Source organism: Lonchura striata, chromosome 4 (assembly GCF_046129695.1).
Source record: "Lonchura striata isolate bLonStr1 chromosome 4, bLonStr1.mat, whole genome shotgun sequence".
NCBI lineage: Eukaryota > Metazoa > Chordata > Aves > Passeriformes > Estrildidae > Lonchura > Lonchura striata.
Genome location: NC_134606.1, coordinates 64035219 through 64054862, shown reverse-complemented (window position 1 = coordinate 64054862; position 19644 = coordinate 64035219). Strand labels below are relative to the sequence as shown.

The following is a 19644-nucleotide window of genomic DNA, read 5'->3' as shown; positions in this document are numbered from 1 at the left end:
ATATATGGAGATACTGGAAAAGGATGGCAGAGGTGAGCAGTGCATAAAACCTGTCACTGGGCATTGCAACAGTGGGGTGATAAATGCTGAGTTTAGTTACAGAATATTTTTGTTAATAGCTAAATATCAAATGTGAATGAGATAGGGTTTAGCAGTCCCTTGAGCTGTTGGAATGGTGGCAGGGATTGAGATAGTGAGAAAATACATACCTTGAGATGATTGTGTGTGCTCATGTCTTGCTATTTAAACTTATTAAAAGCAATAATTTCCTTAGTGAGGATGAGCTAATACATGTTTGGTATGCAATTTGAATTTATTACGTGATGATGTAACAGTAAGCTGTACCTTGATTTGAAATAAAATGCTGTCAACATGTATAAAATTCTCCCTCAGAAAAGCAGACTTTTATGAATTATATTGACTAGTACTTGCTTTCTTATTCGAGAAATTATTTTTTTTCTCAAGATGAGTAAAAAAAAAAAAAGGCAGAACTCTTGCTACTTAGGTGAAAATGCAAGATACAGGAATATGAAACCATCTTGGAACAGTGGTTTCCTCCCACCTTGTACATCACTGAATGTGTTTCTGGCGGAAATTTAGACTCCTCCTTTAGAAACCTCTTATCCTGCAAAGTGTATTTTAACTTGCTTTGTTTAGCTTTCATCTGTGAACCACTCAGAAATGGCCTATAGATTCCTTAAGTCAGTGGGTTACAGACTGTAACTCACTGCATGGTACACACAATACCTTTGTATCTTTTCCTGTGCTGAGTAGAAAATTAGTTTTGATATCTCTGATAGTGGTGTCTCCTTGTTTGTGTTTGGAGATTGGATTACACTTTTGAAACAGTTAGTGCTTGTAGAAGAGAAGTGGAAAAAGAAGGTCAGTAAAATCCTAGTTAAGATTTAAAAAGTTGTGATACTTTTTGGAATGATGAAGAGTTTATTCATTTATTATGAAGAATTTATTTAAACCAGCACAGGAGCTGGTTTGCACTGAGCAGACTATAAGGAATTGTCTGACCTGTCTGGCAAGATATTCTTTTCCTCTCTCTTCTCTATGAAATTGCCCACCTGAAAATGGAAAAAAAAAGGCAAAAATCTTAATGTATAGTTAAAATATTTTCTCTAAGTCCTGTAATGCAAATGTCAATCATCTTACCCTCTCTCATTGCTGTATGCTAATTTTTCTCCTTGGCAATTAGTAAATGTTGGATGTCAAATTAAGTTAAAATTAATGGCAGAGGCAAATGTTGCAGTTGTTAGCTCACAAGTGTCTTCAACTGGTGGTGCGTAGAGATGCCTTCCAAGCATTGCAGACTGCTATGGATTAGCCATCAAATGATGGTGAAGATTAATGATTGGCCTTTTAGCTCACTAATTTAGAACAATTTCTGGTAATTAATTTTGTATTGTCAGCTTTACAGTTGCAAATGCCTTAAGGAAAATAAAAAATTACATATGTATATTTAAGATTCTTCAAGGTAGCAGTTGTCTCGTAAATTGTTGCGTGCTTGCAGATCCTAATGTTTAATCTTTAATACCTTCATATACTCTGTGCTCTTGCTTTTAGTAATCATAACTTCTTCATTTTGCATTTTTGTTGGTACTGATTTTGTTAACCTTAGGTGTTTTGTTTTGTATGTAGTTTGGCTTTGTGTACTTGTGTCCTTCATAAATGCCACATCATGCAATAGAAGTTGTGGGGGAAGAATTGTCTAGTGCCTCTGTTGTAGTATCACAATTTCTTGGTTTCCTGTCAAACCAAATAACAGATTTATATAGTGATCAGAAGTGTTTATACAGCCTTGCTGGAAAGTTGGGTTTTACAAAGCAGGATTTTTGAGTTTTGTATCCTTTTGTTAGATAAGAAACCCCCGGACTCAAAATGGATGTTAGAAAAATACTGTTTCATGTGGTCTCTCTAATTCTGTGCCTTGGTATTTTAATTTGAGTTTTATTTAAAAGACAGTATTTAGTACATTGTAACATGAATTCATGTTGATGGTCAAAGTAGAAATTGCTATTCTCGTTGAGTGGATTTTGGATTTTTTTTGGAGAGTGATGTTTTCCTTTAGTTCTGTACTGCCTAATTTTCTTCACCGGTGTTTCTCTCCTTACAGTTGTTTGAATTGTTCTGAAATGAGTGTAGATTCTTATCAGATTTTGCTTGGATTTATTTGCTCATAAATTTACATTTCCCATCTGTGAAGGCAAGTTGTCAATATTGACTTTCTTGCTGGTCTTTGTTTCTGTTTCTTTTTAGTAGCAATTACAAATCCCACGGTGCACAGTTTCATTTTCAGTATTGTGCTGTGTTGTCTTCCAAAGCATTGGCTGTTCCAGGTTTCAGATGAAATTGGTTGTGAAATGGTATTGCAGCCCTGTACCATACATTGTGTTTTTAAATGTTGACCATACCTGGTTGGAAATGTGGAGGTCAGAGGCAGCCTTGGCTGCAGTGACCATAAGATGGTGGAGTTCAAGATTCTGAGGGGAGGGAGGAGAGTAAAACCAAGCTCGCAGACCTGACTTACGGAGATCAGATTTTGACTTATTTTCAAGCAAGGTTGATTTAAGGCTGTGAACCAGATGATCAATTTGGCTGGTAAGGAAAAATCTGAAGCTGCAATAGATTTTTGTTAAGGAGATGGGGCTTGGTAGCACACTAGGAAAAAGCAACGTAGTGAAAGAGTAGGTCTCAGATTGCACCAACTGAGGTACATCTCACTGCCCATTTCTCCAAAAGTAATTGGCAGCCCTACAGACTGTGTTAATGGAAAGTGAGAAGCTATAGACTTGGTAGCTTTTACTCCTACAAATGAGTTTAATGAGATTTACACTGGAATAATGCATAAAAATACAGATGTTCACACTGTTAAATATTGTGGGGCAATGTGCTTTCTGAAAAGTACATCTAAGTTTTGCTGAAATCAAACAATGCCAGTTTAATTTTGTTAAATTAAATGTGTTTTTAGTCCTTGCTGGAACAAAGCTTTTTAGTAGTTTTGGAAATGGAGGAAGCGAAACAGAGAGAGAGAAGAGGGAAGGTTAGCAGGAGAGAAGTTCAAGTTGTTAAGATTCCTTCTTCAGAAAAGTAGTGATTAGATCTGAAGCAGCAGCTTTGCCTAATCATATTTTGGAAAATAAGTGAGAAGTGCAAGGGACAGCTTATTAGCGTAATCTATTTTGTGTTGCTTTCGACATTCTGATTGTGGTACAATCCAGAAAGTATTTCCAAAGTCATAATGCCCCCCTCTTTTTAGTAAAACCCTAGAATCAAATAATTTATGGATCCATTGTGATTGAAGGAACTTTTAATCAGTTGTAGTGATTCACACTTTTTATGTACATAACTGAATGAAAACTAGCATGTGAAGACTCTTTAAAAAAAAAACAAACAAAAAAAACCCCACAACCAATTAGAATGAGACATCCAACACTAGATTTTCAATTACATCAACTTGAATGAATAATATGCTTCAGGTCATGTTAAAATAGTGCATTGCTCCTGCAGTGCTTGAATATACTTGATTGATGGAGAAAATAGTATGTTAAAATGCTAAATATTGATATCACAGCCTGCCAAAAATAATTTGTCTTTGTTCTGTCTTTACCTCTGATTTTTTATCTGTAATTTCTAGTGTATTTTTAATCTGAAAAGTTATTTTTTGACTCCTCTGTGTCATCTTAAGGGAAAATATTCCTCCTGACTAAGCATCACTTTGAATACCATATAAACGGAATTTTTATATGAGATCCAAATGAATGAGCCAAGTATGTAAGAGAATAAGGAAATGTGTGTTTGTATATTTAGTGGAATGCACTGCTCTGCTTTGCCTATGGAAACTGTTTATTATACAGAAAATTATTTAAAAAAACCAACCCTCAGGTGGGGTTTATGTTGGAAAAATTTTGAGAACTGAGCTTACAGATAAATAAACACCTGTGTTATGGAACATTAATCTAAATCCTAAATTAGAAGGTATGGATAAACTAAATTGAATAACAGGATAATAAAAACTTAAGTTAGGCCAGTGATATTTTATTTTTAAAACACAGCTATTTATTTGGGCCAATTAGTTTTATTAGTGTGTATATAAAGAATTTTTCTGTCTGAAATTTTTTTAAATGCCTAGAAACAACAATAATATTTTCAGCTAAGGAGTAGAGAAGTCTTTTCACTTTAATCAGTTTGTGTAGCTTTCCTAATACTGAGATGGGGTGAATAGCACTCACCAAAGGAAATGTCCTTTCGGGAATTTTAGGTATCATTTGGGGATCCACAGGATTCTGGCTTTGTTAGGTGCTTCTCTCTGCTCTGACTTTGTGACATTGTACTTTTTAGTGTAAATTTTCCAAAGCTTATGCATCTTTGTGGATTTTTGAGCATACTAAAGGTGCTAAAAAGATGTGAAAGATCTGCTACATGTCACAGACTTGCCCTTCACCAAAAAAATGTGAGGTTTTCAATTATAGTAATTCTGTGGCTCTTATGCTTAGGATGTCCTTTAGATCAGGCTAGTTGGGGTTTTTTTTGACAGTTGGTTTACTTTTCTTCCTTTTAGCTAGGAAAACCAGGCACATGTAAGAAAAACTTGCTGTCAGTTAAAGTGATATCTAATGTACAGATTTTTTAATGAAAAGGACAGATCCAATATAAATTTGTGATTTGAGCATTGATTTTGGTTTTATTTTTTTTTTTCCAAGAAAACAGTCATCGTTTTTAATATCCTTTGAACTCTGTTCTTTTAGGTAACTTTCGAAATGCATAAAGAGAGTCTTTCCCAAATGTACAAAGAGTTCCAAGAGAAAGGAGGTGAAGGGAGTGGCATAAGTTCTTCAACTCCAATTAGAACAATCTCTGGGATTAGCAAAGAAGCTGAAACCAAGGGAGAACAACAGTCTTTGGAGTTAAAAGAAAATGCTGATGTTCCTTCATGCATTACTGATGGTGATACAGAGTGCAAAACAGAAAAAAATGAGAAAGAAAACTCATCAGATGGCGGCAAACAAACTCATTCAGTGTCTAATCGTAAGGAGGAATTAGAGGGGGAGGATATGGGTACTACAGAGGATTTAAAAGCAGTGCCTTGTGTGGAATTTTCTGCAGAACCAGAAACAGTAAAGCTCAGTGTCTCAGAAATCAGTACTGGAATAGCTGAAGCAATTGAAGATTCTAGTAAAGCTGATGAGCTTGTGGAAGAAACAGTTGCTGTCACTGCTGCTTCTTTAGCTGTGCAAACTCCTGTGGAAGGAGGAACTCCTACAAGTCCAGAAGAACTGCAAAAATCAGCAGTAGAGGTGGAAGATGAAGATGGCTTTGTTGATTTGAAAGATGAAAGTAGTTTGCCTTTATCTTCAGAAGAGCTTGCAGTAAGGAATAAGGAATGTGGCTCTAATGCAAGCGAAGTGACAAAGCAGGAAGAAACAACAGAGAAGCAACCTGAAACTGGGCTTTTAAAATCTGAGGGTACTGAAGGTGTGGATGAGAAGGGACAAGAACTGACTTTGCCAGAGACAGTGAGTTCTGCAGTTCCAGAAGTAGTAACTCAGCCAGATTCAGCAGGAAAAAAGAAGCTGAAGGAAGGAAGTGTAGTTACCAGTAAAACCAAAACAACTGTGGAAAACATAAATGCACATATAGCAGAGCCTGCGGGAGCCTCTGACAAAAGAATTGCCAAGCTTGATGTTTCCAGTGTTGCATCAGATACAGAAAGACTGGAGTTGAAAGCTAACACATGTCTAGAAGCACCTTTGCCACCCAGATCCATGCCTGAGGTAAATTCTACCTGTCCACATCTAGCTTAAAAATCAAAGGAAGTTTTTTTATAATGAATTTCTTGAGAAAACATACCTAAACATTCTGGGGATTATAATATGTGTGATTTTTTGTATTATCTATAAAATACTTTTAACCCTGACTTAAAATAGCCACTATTCGTATCATTTGTGTACAGAGAATTCTCCATGATTTTTGTACATCCACATATGATGCTGATATAAACTAAGTATTTGGCTAGGACATAGGTTTGTCACTGCATCATGTCATCCTACTTTTTTTGTACAAGTATAAATTAAGACTGGGCTGCAGTGCTCCAGCCTCTAGTCTTTAGTTTCTAATCCAGCTTTTAATGGTTAAATAGTCATGTCTCTGAGTACTTCCCTTCTGCAGAGATACTTCCTAATGGATGCTCTTCAATCTGCACCATTCTTCCTTAAAGGAGGAAAACCACTGTCTACAGCAACATATTCTCCCCCCCTGGTAAGGTTGGGTGGCTGCTTGTGAATACCTAGACTGGCAGGTGTGGTAGTGCAGCTGTAGCCTAGTTCGTAGTTTTGGTATATCCATGAAATAGCATTTGTGTAATAGTTTTAGCTTTATTTGGAATCATGTACGCAGTCTGGACTTGTTGGATATCCAAAATCTCAAGTCTGTTAAATGCATTTCAGTGTGTGCCATGAGAACTAATAACCAGAATGTGGGTTTTGTGTTTTGTTTTCTTTTTTGTCTGCAAACAATGCATTCAGCCCTCAAGGCAGCAGGTTTCCTTAGGACAGGAGCTGGCTGCTCCATCAGATGGGCAGAGGAGGGACACGAGGTCAGCTGTGTTCCGTATTCCCGAGTTCAAGTGGTCACTGATGCACCAGCGCCTGCTCACAGACCTGCTCTTCTCCATAGAAACAGATATTCAGATGTGGAGAAGGTACATCCTCTGCTTTATGTGGAATGATCCAGACTGGGTTCAATTATAAGGGGTTCATTGACTTAGACTCATGGACATCTGGTGTTTTACTCAATATTCAATAGCTGACTTATTTTTTGACCTACACCAAATGATTCTCAGATTTTTTTTTTTTTTTAAAACTCCTTACAGACATACCTGTATATTGGTTCAGGGCCTGTACACAGATATGGACTGAAATCCTGGCTACATATAAGTCAGTGGCAGTCTTGCTGTTGATTTTTATTCAACTAAGATTTTAATTTTCCTAATGTATTTAAGGGCCTGTGTCTTCTTATCTAAATGTGAATAAGAAAGATAATATATGCAAAATAGTATGTCTTGCTTCTGCATTTACACACACTGCTTCTTTGATAGGATTCTGTGCACCCAGAGATGTTAATTGTAAGATTAGCTTCTAGCAGGGATCTGGAGCGTAATCATGAAGATCTTTGAAAACAGCAGTAATTCTGCAATTTAATTTTAAAGTTTAATAACTGAATTAAGAGGGTCCAATGTTAACTTGTAGTTGTGAATGTTGAATTTAAATTGAACTGTATAGGTGTTCTGGTAAAAAAGAGTGTCAGGATGAAGAAATAGTGTAGGTAAGTGATTCAAACAAACTGAAGTGAGTTTTTGTCTGACTATTATTTTTAGGATATGTTTAAGTTAACCTATCTATAGATATAGCTGAAATATGTTTCTGTTTTAGCCTCTGTTTTGGGAAGTTTTTGTCTAAGTTTTTGTGCATTTTCTCTGAGAAATCCTTAGAGTTTGCTTTAGTTTTCCAAAGATTTAAGTTCAAATCTAGTTCACTATTTCAGGAGAGTTTATTCTGTTTCCTGATGCAGTGACTTTTGCTAGCAAGCAGTCATAGACCAGCCTATAACGTATCATTATACAAATGAGGATTAGCAATCATCTTGCTATTTTTAGCAACCTGTGATCTTGAGCAGTTTATGAACAGAAATGTGATTTTAGGTTTAGATTGAGATCCATCAGTTGACAAGGGTCAACTTTGCTTCCCCACTGCTAATTGTCTGGTTTTAGTTTTGCGAAAACATAAATATTTTAAAATACCCCAAAAATAAAGCTCTATTTTGAATGTATTTTTTTTTTTTATTTTTGGACAGCCATTCTACAAAAACTGTGATGGACTTTGTGAATAGCAGTGACAATGTGGTGTTTGTGCACAACACAATCCACCTCATCTCTCAAGTGATGGACAACATGATCATGGCTTGTGGTGGTATCTTGCCATTGCTTTCTGCTGCCACATCTGCTACTGTAAGAAATCCCATTTTTATTTAAAAATTCCTCACTTGTGGGAGGATGCCTTTCTTTATGGAGTGTACTACTTACTTATTATATCTGTTCTTTTGGGAAATGGAAATGCATATGGGGTGTTTCCACAGGCATCTCTTTTCTCCCTTTGCTCCCTCCACACTTTTCCCTACAATAAATTAAGTGCTTGACTTCTTTGCCTGAAGACATAAAAAAATTTCCTGCCTTTGTTGCCCCACAGTGGTCTGGAATGGGATTAAATTCCAATACTAATTTCTGGAATATGAGTAATTATTACTTTTGAATGTGACTGATAGTGGACTTCCAACACACACTTTTCTTCATTTAGCGTGCAGGAATATTATCTTTGGGAAGAAGTAAATGTTGCTTTCAATTTTTCTCTGTGTAGCATGAATTGGAGAATATTGAGCCAACTCAAGGACTTTCAGTAGAAGCATCTTTAACATTTCTCCAGAGATTAATCAACCTTGTGGATGTACTAATTTTTGCAAGCTCTCTTGGTTTCACTGAAATTGAGTCTGAGAAAAATATGTCATCTGGAGGAATTCTGCGACAATGTCTTCGTCTGGGTAAGCAAATAAGGATACTTAATGAGCATAGGAGCTTGCAGTTACTAAGCAGTTAGCAGCTGTTAGCTTTATTTTTGTTCCTGTTCATTGTTTTCTTAAATCAAAATTAAATGTAATCAAACATTAAGATCTTCTACAGTTTTACTATATTCTACAATACATAGATACATATTCCTCTCTAAAAGTTTAAATAATATAAATTAAGTTTGCTAGCCTGTTTTCATTTTATCCATGAGGATATTTCTTTTGCCAAAATTCCCCATATAATTAAGACTGAGAATATAGCAGTTTGCACTACTTAGATAAGAAATTTAACACTTGAAGGTATGAAAACTAGAAGTGTAAATTTCTGAAGGGTTCAAATTGGGCAATAATTGTATCAAATTATTACAGTATGCTTGCTTGGAATTGGATTGAAAAAAAGTGGTCAGCTACCTGAAAAAATAACAAATATTCTGAAAATGAGGACATAGGAAATCATAGCAGGGTCCAGGTAGTTAATACAGGAGGAGAGAATTTGTGCTTAGTTGCATGCTGTAAGACTTTTTGTAATGAAAAGTTTGATTTGCATGAGTGCCAGAGCAGCTCAGAGCCTCAACAGTAACTAGCCTTCCTCTCCCTTTCTAGGCAATTAAAACTTTGTGCAGGTAGAACAAGATTTATGGGATGCAAACAAGTATAGAGGTGGGGTAGTTCTTTTTTCCTTTGAAAATAAATAATAGAAGATGAAACAGGGCAAAAATGTGCAGCTAAAAAAAACCCAAACCAGTTGTGTAACTTCAGAACATTTAGTCCAAGAGTAACAGAGTATTCTAAAGCAAATGTTCCCATTTGTTTCACTGGTGTATCACTTGTCTTCTCCCTTGCAAATTTGTGAAACTTAGCTGTCTTCATCCTACCTACCCTGGTTGTATGCATGGTAAAATTACTCACTTTAAAAATTACTCACTTTAAAGTATGCATTAGATATAGCACATACGTTCTAATGGTTTAGCATTCATTATTAGTTATTAATTATTAAAGAATTTTGAACATTGGTTTACAACTGTCTAAAACTTACGGAAGCAAAGTATTTTGCTGATGTGTGTCAACTTTTTAGTTTTAAGTGGTAAACAGAATTATGTTATACATTTCTGTAAGGGAATACAGAACAACACTGCTTCTCAGAATAACTCTTAATGTTTCTTTTCCCCTCAAGTATGTGCAGTAGCAGTAAGAAATTGCTTGGAGTGTCAGCAGCATGCGCAGATGAAGCCTATTGGAGAAACTGGGAAGAACCAAAAAGCAGTACAAGGCTTTATAGGATCAGGAAAGTCTGCAGCGAAGGCAAGTTTAAGACCATGTTCAGAAACATAGAAGTAAATAATGATTAGTCTGTACAGAGGGATAAGTTTTTAAATTTGTACCTGCACCACTGATATTTTAACAGATCTCAAGCGGGATGGTACAAACACTGGAAATTAAATCTGTCACAAGAAATGGCCAGATTTTTTCTCCTTTAAAGATGAAATACATATCTGATCTTTCTGCTGTAGTTATGACAGTACGACACACAGTAGATGATTATGCACACTTAATGATTTTTGGCAGAATGCTTTTAAACACAGGATCTTAAACAATTGGGTTTTTTTTAATAGAGTCCAGTGGACATTGTGACTGGTGGCATTTCTCCAATACGGGACCATGACAGACTTCTGCAGGATATGGATATTAATCGCCTCCGAGCAGTAGTGTTCAGAGATATAGTAAGTAAATAACGTTCTTTTCTTTGTAGCTGCATTTCTGCTTATATCTGCTGACTGCTTCCTCTGTGTTACAGAGTTTGGCTAAATTGGATATGCAAAAAGGGAATACTGCTCACAGAAATTAGGAACTCGCAATACTCTGCAGCTGTTGTAGTGCTTGGGATTGGAAAGAGGGACAGGTGAAACCCAGCTGTCTCCTGATCTGGCTCTTTGTGTTCCTAAGAATTAATTATGTGGTATTCTGCCTGTTGTATATTAATTATATTGTGTTTAGTACAAATATGTACATAGACAAGCTATTTATTTATCATAAACTTGTTTGTACATTTTAAAGAAGTCACATTCTTCTAGCTAATTAGAAATTAGAGGTAATTTCTAATTCCTTTACTTCCCCTCAGAGGAACCAATTTGTGTGCCTGTGCTGTAAGCATATGTTTTTAGTCTTGATTTGACTAAAAATATCTTTGCCCTGTGTCAGCAACTTTATAGCTGATATTGAGGAAATTGAGGTTGATTGCTTAAAAAAAAAACACCTCTGTAAGCAAATACAGCAGCTATAATGGCTGTGAGTAATTGGTGGCCGCAAGCCTGGACACCACAACTTAGTTTACAATAATTGGACTGTTTAGTAAGTGTAATTATTTATACAGTAACTTTTTCTTTCTGTCCAGAAAAATGAATGATTTTGAGTTTTACCTTTACAGTAATTATTGATAGAAGCAAGCTTCTTTCAACCCTTAAATCAGTATCAGTGTGCAAGAGAGCAACAGGAAGTGACTCTTTCATATTGATGGCAATTAAAGTAATCCTAAAGATTCTTTCAAGCACATTTTGTGAACTTTTTCTTTAAAACAACCAAAACAGCACACACCCACAAGCTCTGCTTTTTTGCATATCTAATCCATCAGCCTCTCTGTTTCCCAATAAATATAAAATGGTGCAGTAGCTCTGTTTTTTGGCTAAGGTGTTGAGTTTAGAAAAATCTGATTGGGAATAATTTTTGTCTGAGATGTCCACATTCGCATCTAAATATATAAATAAATATATAAATAAGATATATAAATATTTTAACTGCATGCAGTTTCTTACACTGTATTCAGCACTTAGAATCAGGAGTGGCATAATTTGAATCTGTGAGTTCTACAACAGGAACTCTGATGGAATCCACTTACCCACCAGCAGCAGTACTTACAGGGTTACATGAGCTTTATTTCAAGCAGTTCTCCAAACATAGCTGAAAAAATAAGGAAGGGTTGGTTCTAATTCAGTGGATCACCACTTTATTAAGTACAGTTAGAAACGGTCATAATATTCATATGCAAGAAAATTCTTTATAATCCTTACCAATGTAGATGGTTTTCCTCAATCTCACACTGTGGTTATTCTATGAAAGTTAAAATTTTCAGTCTAGCCAAGGGGAAGATAGGTTGTTTTTTCAGTGCAACAGATAGGATCCACCTATGTTACCTGTTCTTAATAGAAAGTTTCTCATAAACTCATATCTCATATCTCCCAAAATAACTTAGTGAAGAGCCCTTCAAAGGATAAGGAACTTTGATGGACACTATAATCACATAGAATGAGCTTTATAATGTAACTTAGTGTCTTGAACTACTCAGAGGACAAAATTGAATGTTATCTGAGCCCTGATGTGAATGAGGGGTAAAAAAACTCCAATAATTTTTTACTAATTAGTCAGTGAGTATCCAAATACTCTATTCTCCTGTGACCCAAAAGTGTATGAAGATTTTTTTTTTCTTTGGTAGCCAAAAGGGACAGACTTAGGCTAAATCTTAACAGTTTTCCCTCTGTTTCATTAGGAGCGACTGAGTACTCTGGGGAGGAACCTGGCATAGTTCATATTAAGATTTGTTTTCAAGGTTTTCCTAAAGTCTCTTCATAAAGTTACAGCTGTGATGCAAATGCATATTAGTCAATTCTTATTTAAATTATACATAGTAGATTACATCCATCTAGACTGTCTGATAATGAAATAAAACCTTAACACTTGTTCTGGAATTTACTCCTTTTCCTTCATTAATTTGTTCCAGTTATGTAGAGTATGCTTACCATACAAATGCTGTTAATATCTTGGCATTTTTGAGGAAATATAGCAGAAGAAACACCTGTGAGTAAAGGGGACCCTATACCTTACACTAATTTGAAACTTGAAATCAAGACACACAACCTTAGCCAAAGTTGTCAAATAAATGAAAAGGATTAGTGCCACTTGAATACAAGTGCTATATTCCTTAGCTTTACAGGTGAGACAAACTGTGACTAGAGCATAGTGTTCTTCCATTGCTGACATATCAGCTTCCTCTTGGTACGTTTATGGTAGTGCTGGGCATACTTCAGGAAAAAATAAACATGCTGCTGAAATTGTAATGGAAAAATCTGTGTGTGTCTACTTTTTACAGGAGGATAGTAAACAGGCTCAGTTTTTGGCTTTGGCTGTTGTATATTTTATTTCTGTACTCATGGTTTCGAAATACAGAGATATACTGGAACCCCAGAATGAAAGACAACCACCAAACCAAAGCCAGTCACTCAAGGAATCAGAAAATGAAAATAATGAGACTCCTGCTGCAGGTGAACTGTTAATTATTTTGCTAAATTAAATAACTTTGCTTAAAATGCTTTAGAAATCTTTAGGACCAATGTTGTGAATGCTTCTCCATTAATAATAACCTTAAAATGTGTTTTCTGTTCTTTTGGTATGAACAGTTGTGGAAAAGCCGTCTGCTGCTCTTGGTGCTTCAGTCTCTACTGAAGATTCAGCAAATACAGCATCTATGCAAAGAAGGGATTCTGGTCTTGGGGAGGAAGCAACTCTAGCACAAACAAACAGTTCAGGTGGTGCTGCTGAAGCAGGACCTGTGAGTGTTAGTGCAGGCCCAGATGCAGTCAGTGAAGTCCTGTGCACACTTTCATTAGAAGTCAATAAATCTCAGGAGGGCGGAAGTGAGACAGGAGCTGAAGAGAGTAAATCTGTGCCTTCTGTGCCAGCTGCAAAAAATGTCAATGTGAAGGACATCTTGAGAAGCCTGGTTAGCACACCAGCTGATGGGACAGCAGTGGATGCTGCTCTTCTGCCACCAACCTTTCTTGGAGTTCTTGGTGACGGAGCTGCTGAGCAACCTGTGCAGTTCCATTCCTTTGACAGGTAATGTAACATCTGAAATACTTAAAAATGTGATTTTACTAAAGATATTAGTAAAGAACAGGAAAACCCACGCTTTGTCAGAACTACTAAATGTAGCACTGTCAGATGAGGACTGCTGTGCATATTTAGTTGGCTTTAAAGAACTCAAAAAAACCACCAGACATTAAATACCTTAAAATAATGATACGTAGATAAGCAGGTGTATTCATCACAATGTTATATATAGTCTCTGTAATTGTGGGCCTGCAAAAGAATACCAGCTTTCTAATAGTTACAAATGGCTCAAAAACAATGGAATAATCATCTTGGTGTCCTTCTGCCTAGAGAATATTCCCATATTCACTTAGGAAAATAGATGTGTCTTCTACCTTCTGGTGCCAAAGACCTACTTTCATTCTTTTTGTTATTTGTTGGGCAGATATTATCCCTAAGCTGCTAGATTTGCTTTGTTGTAACAGCTTTTTGTTTCATTGTAATAAATTTCTGCATTTCTTAATACACAAATGCTGTAGTGGATTCAAAAAGGAAAATTCCTGCTTTTTCCTTTTAGAATGAAGTCACTCTTTCTTGATAGTAATTTTGGTGTCCCTTTTGTCTCAGTCTCATTAGCTCCTTATCTTTTCCCAAGCATAGTAAACCAAGCTTCTTTTACTAGACTTAGTGCCTTTTACCTCTTCAGGAATCCCAACAACTGCAAAGAAAACAAAAAAAAGAAGAGAAAGAATCCTGTAACACTTGCATTCCTGCCTCTAGGAAAACCTTGGTTATTTCCAGAAGTCCTCCAGTCACTCTGGTGCAAGGGGATCCCTTGTTACCATACCAGTATCTGATCCTCTGTTGATTCCTAAACTTGCTCTGGCTCTTTGCAGTCTGTGGCTGCCTTGTTCACGATGCCAGCTGCCCCACAAGAGGAGTGTGGTGGTGCCAGTGGTGTGGGTGCAGCTGTCACTGCCTGTCTGCTCCACTCACACTGGCTGCCCTATCATTGCTGGGGGAAGAGACAGTGGTGTCTGGCCAGATGAGACACAGATGGGGGGTGTGCCAGCATTTTGGCCACTGCTCTTGTCTCAAAGTAAATAATGTGTTCTCCTTGTGATGCTGAACAGGAGGACTTTTTCTGGGAGCAGGAGGATGGAGGCAGAAGGGGGACACTGAGTTAGAACTTGCCACACCTCCCTCCCTGCTGCTGCCCAAGTTCTTTTGGCACTTCTCCTTCGAGGCCTCTCACTGCTCTGTGCTACTAGCGGGTAGTTGATGTCAAATAACAAAATATTTTAGTCTGTGATAGTGTTTTTTTCTTGTAAAATTCCTGGTATTAATTGCTGCATGGTTTCAGCCACACAGATAACATTTGTCTGGAGACCTGGTACAGAAATGACTACTGCATTTATAAATTATTTTTTAGCTATTGTGGACACGAGAGGTTTGTGGTGCTTGTGCTGATTTGAATTGGTGTACAGGAGGTTAACTAGACAGGAAGTAATTGGGCACTTGCAGCCCTGATGGCTGGCACAGGTAGATTACACCTACAAAACCTTATCAGAGAAAGCTGTACAATTTAATTTGATAACATGTACACTAATGAAATACTGGGCATTGATAGCAGCCCTTCTGTCACTTGCAGTTCTGTATTCCTGTATAGTTACAAAGTCACTCAAAAAATAACCAAAAAAGACCCTTAAGTTGTGGTGTGTTTTATAAAGTGAGTTACTGAAAAGTTTAATTACTTGCTGTTCTGCCCTTTTACTTTCCTACTGCCCAATGGATGCTTCTGTTTCCACCTCCAAAGTGCCAGCCATTTGTAACAACTCTTAACATTCTTTCACTTAACCTTGATGCCTTGCTACTCAAAACAAGGTGGTCTGAATGAAGGAGAATATACAGGGGAATTAAGAGGATGCATGGTTTGAAGCAGTGGACAGCACTGTGCTTCTGAAGAGAAGAGCAGAGTTTTGTAGGGTGTATGTAGCTGTCTGGGCTGCTCCACGGTAATAACTTGTAGACATTACTTTACAAAGATTTTTTTTTGTTTAGTAGGTGATGCTAAATACATGAGGAAAAGATCATTAAGTAGTATAGAATATTTTGTCAGCATGTTACTGACTAGCTAAAGTTAAAAAGAGAAAATAATTGTGTGTGAAACATTAAAAGTTAAATGGACAGGCAAGTTTCATGGCCACTTGAAGATGACTGTATCTTTATGTAGTGAGACTGCTTAAAATACAAGTTTATGCTGTGAAATGATACCTAGGTACCAAAGCAGGAAGGAATTGCATCAGGGATAAAAAAACTCACACTTTTTATAAAAAACTGGGATGGAGTTGGAAATGATAGATCTCATGTCTGTGGTAGGTAAAAATTCTAAGTTACATTGTGAAATTTATTTTTTGAGAAAACAGACTTTGGGATGCTCTCTTCTGTGTCTGGTTTACATTTAATATATTGTTTGACAGCAAACAAAAATTCTGTGAGGTTTTTTTGTAGTTTTTTTTTTTTTTAAAGGCACTTTGTTAAAAGTTGTTCCCATGTAGCAGTTTACCAGTGGGGTATCTCTGGGAATTTCAAAGCATCTCTCTGATCCTGCATTTATCTCAGGAATGCTGTGTCAGAAATCAAAACTCTCCTCATATCTTAAGGATTATCAACTTCCCAGCCATAGCTGGAGAGTATACAGTAACAGCTATGTGAGTGAAACCTTACTGAAAGGCTGCCAGGTTGCAAGCCTTTGGAAACAGCTAGGTGTATGTGTTCATTCCCATGCCAAAAATCCGCTCCTTATCTTATGGGAAGATACAATCTTATGATTAGTGGGTGCCAGGGGTTTATCATGATAAAGTTCAAGACTTGCATTGGCTTTTTCCCAAGATCCACAGGGATATGAATTAATGTTCCGATTTCAGTGCGTCCTAAACCAGCAGTTTTCTTATTTATTAGTAATTGTGTAGGAAGAGAGGAGGGGACTAATATAAGCAATTTCAAATAAAATGGAAATAAAAAATAACCAAAGCTTGGGATAAAAAGATTACATTTCTCTTCAGTTAGTCTAATAAAATCCATAACCTAGCACTTGCCATTTTTACTGTATGCTTTAAAATCAAACCTTGGTCTCTCCTGGCTTCTGCTGCTCTTTGTGGAAACATTCAATAACTTTGTCATTATGGGAGGCTGATGCTGAGGGTTCAGAGGAATATAGGTTCTTAAATCATGGTCTTGTACCCTACAGCTTAAATCTGCAGCTATGCTGCAACTTGCAGAACAGATATGTTAATAACCTTGTTTATATTTTTGGAACATCATCTATAAGCTGCTTAGTTCAGCTTAGCCAGTGTTTACTCATTCATCAGTTAGTGGTGTACATAGGCTCTGTAGTAGTTGGTTGTGGTAATTTCAGTTAAATTTCATCCAAGTCCCTTTTTATATGGAATGGATACATCTTAGACTTCATTGATTTGGGCCTTAAATGCAAATAGAATAAACTATTTTTAGACAAGATTAAATCTGCCAAGCATTGGTAGAGACAGAATATGAGAATGGCGAATCTTTAGATAAAGGGATGTGCTGTGATGGAAAGCTCAGCTTTTTCAGCACACCAACAATTTGCATTCTGCAGGGACCAAAGAGGCAAACCATTTGAAGTCTTCTCCCTGCCAAGATGATTTTAAAGTTCTCTTACAAAATTGATTGTATTCTTTCTAATATATCTTCTCTTTCCCTCCTCCCATCCTCTGATCTCTCATGGTTTTGAGAGTCTCTTATTCTTCCTTTCTCCTTGGATATTTCAAGGGAGACATAAGACAATGGTATTATCCACAGACAGCAGAGCCCATAGAAGGACACTGACATAGCAGGCTGCCTTCCTGGCTCACAAAATAGAGGTAAAAATAAGTCTCTGATCCTCTTAATTGATCTTTTGCCTCTTACACAGGAGTCTTGCAGTGGCCATCATTTCGGTAGCCTGGAACAAGGCTATTTTCTTTTGGTTTTGAATGAAAACCATTGTCCTGTCGGGGTACAGACAAACTGTCATCTGCATTGCTTTTCAGTGCTAAGAAAATAAAAAAAAGAGAATGAAATCAGTATAAATTCTTGTGTGTTAGGAGGAATCAGAGCTCATGTAAGTATTTTTAAATTACAGTGAGGTCATCAGTTTGGGCTGTCTCATGTTGTATTAGGAATATTTGACTCGCACCCAAGGAAAATTTGTATACTTGAAATATATTTAAAAATAAATGGGGACTTGCCAACTTAATGAAAAGTAAATACTTGGGAAAATGCTAAAATTTTAGGAGATGTAGATATTTTCTATCTTTATATTGAAACAGAAGAATCAGTGAACTGAAACCAGGGAAGGGTTCAATAAGTAAATCCTTATGGAATTTGGCAGAATAGATCATTATTACATAAGCCTTTGTCTGTGATGGAAGTCAGGGTTCCGCCCAGTGGTCTGTGCTCATTCAGCAGTGAATAATTGTCTGCAACGTGAAGACTCCTTACACTTCAGCATAATTTGGACTAATAACACACTGACCTTCTGGCTAGGATGTATTTCTGGTAGCTGGTTCTCACTATGCGTGGCCTATGTTTATCAGTTCCCCTGCTGTAAATTCTTATTTTAAACCTTAAATATTTTATTTAAAATGAAAACAGGCAATCATCTAATATAGTCATGTAAATGAGGCAGCTCAAGTCTTGTTGTTATTATGGTGCTTGAAGTCTCCTTGCAAGAGACCTTAAGCATATTTTTTGTGCAGTTTTAAAATTTTATTTATCCTGTAGTTGAAACCTAATATAATGGATGTTTTAATATACAAGTGTAACCCAGAAATATAATTTAATTGATGTGAATGTTAAGGAGTAAAATGTATTGATGCTTTTTTTCCACATGATGCCTCTGCCCCTGTGTGAGTGAGGTTGCTTAATGTATGTATTCTGATAAAATTAATCATGATTACAGATGTTTTGTAAAATATATTATTTTTGTAGATTTAGGAAATAGAATATAAAGCAGCTTGTTGATGAATATTTTATTCACATATGTAGCAATACTTAATTTTTCAGAAAACACCAGTTTAGCTACAGAAGAAGTACTGTCTTATCTGTGTACTCTTTAAAAGCAAGTGCTCTATTATTCAAGGGAAGTTGAAAGCACATTAATTTTTAAGACAGTTCTGGCAAATTTACTTGATTTAATAATATGCTGAACATGTTATGTTTTCTGTGTAGTTTATTTGCTACCATATTTAAACTCAATTTTCCACTGTCTCTCATTCTTTATGCCAGTTGCATTCATTTTTTCTTATATTAGCATTTAAATAATCTTTCAAAAGAAGAACACAAAGGAACACTGGTTGCTAATGGAAAAATATTTCTTTGGAACAGATTTGCAATTCCACGTAAATATTAAAAGAAAATATCAAGGAAGGAAAAAATATAGGAATTTCAGAATGCAAATAAAGAAACATAACCAATGTTTTTGCTTCAAAAATCTTAGTTTGCTTTTCCAGTATGTGGTAAATATGAATATTTTTATGTGATTGCTGAGCTGTACTTTCATACCTTTGAAGAAGGCCTGGAAGTGGAAACTCCTAAAACAAATCCCGCAGCTGTAACATTGGTCGGTTGCCCTGTTGAAAGGGAAGACATCCATGGCAGTACATTACCAATACTGCAGCAGTGCTCAGATAGAAAGTCAGTATGTCAGGATACTTGGGTGTTTTGGTTTGTGGTTCTTGACCTCATTCAAGGATTTTTGCATCAGAAGGCCATGGCAACTGACCAGAAGACCAGAAGCATTCACAATTTGGAGTTTTCTTGCATCATGCTGTTGAACAATATCCAGCACTTTTTTTGGCTGTGTGCATCAAATTGACACAACTCTTGGAAGGGACCTTCTTTCCTCACCAGACATACTGTTTATTTTATTTTGACTCAAAACCAGCTATAATTTCTGTTGACTGTTCCAGATCGCTATCTAAAATACTGTTCAGAAGTAGTCTGAGCTCCACGGTGAGATGCCCCTCTTTCCTTTCAAGGGTGCAAGGTCCAAAAGGACCTTTTTGATGATGAATTTATGAAGTAGATTTGTTGAAGTCTTATTCTTTAACTAAAAGCTAGAACTTCTGTTTCAGTGGGATA

General features: G+C 36.4%; 1 protein-coding gene across 2 annotated transcripts in view; it reads left to right on the top strand.

Annotated features, from left to right (window-relative positions):
* Positions 1-19644, top strand: part of LRBA (LPS responsive beige-like anchor protein) — a 363130-nt gene that overhangs the window by 65829 nt on the left and 277657 nt on the right. The window contains exons 23-30 of one of the 2 annotated variants that reach the window (XM_021541470.3): positions 4755-5780; positions 6531-6706; positions 7858-8011; positions 8418-8598; positions 9797-9924; positions 10236-10343; positions 12764-12935; positions 13071-13509. In XM_021541470.3, the coding sequence (XP_021397145.2) occupies positions 4755-5780; positions 6531-6706; positions 7858-8011; positions 8418-8598; positions 9797-9924; positions 10236-10343; positions 12764-12935; positions 13071-13509 (2384 nt within the window). Of the gene's footprint in view, positions 1-4754; positions 5781-6530; positions 6707-7857; positions 8012-8417; positions 8599-9796; positions 9925-10213; positions 10344-12763; positions 12936-13070; positions 13510-19644 lie in introns of those variants that run through there. The other variant, XM_077783018.1, reaches the window with a different exon arrangement.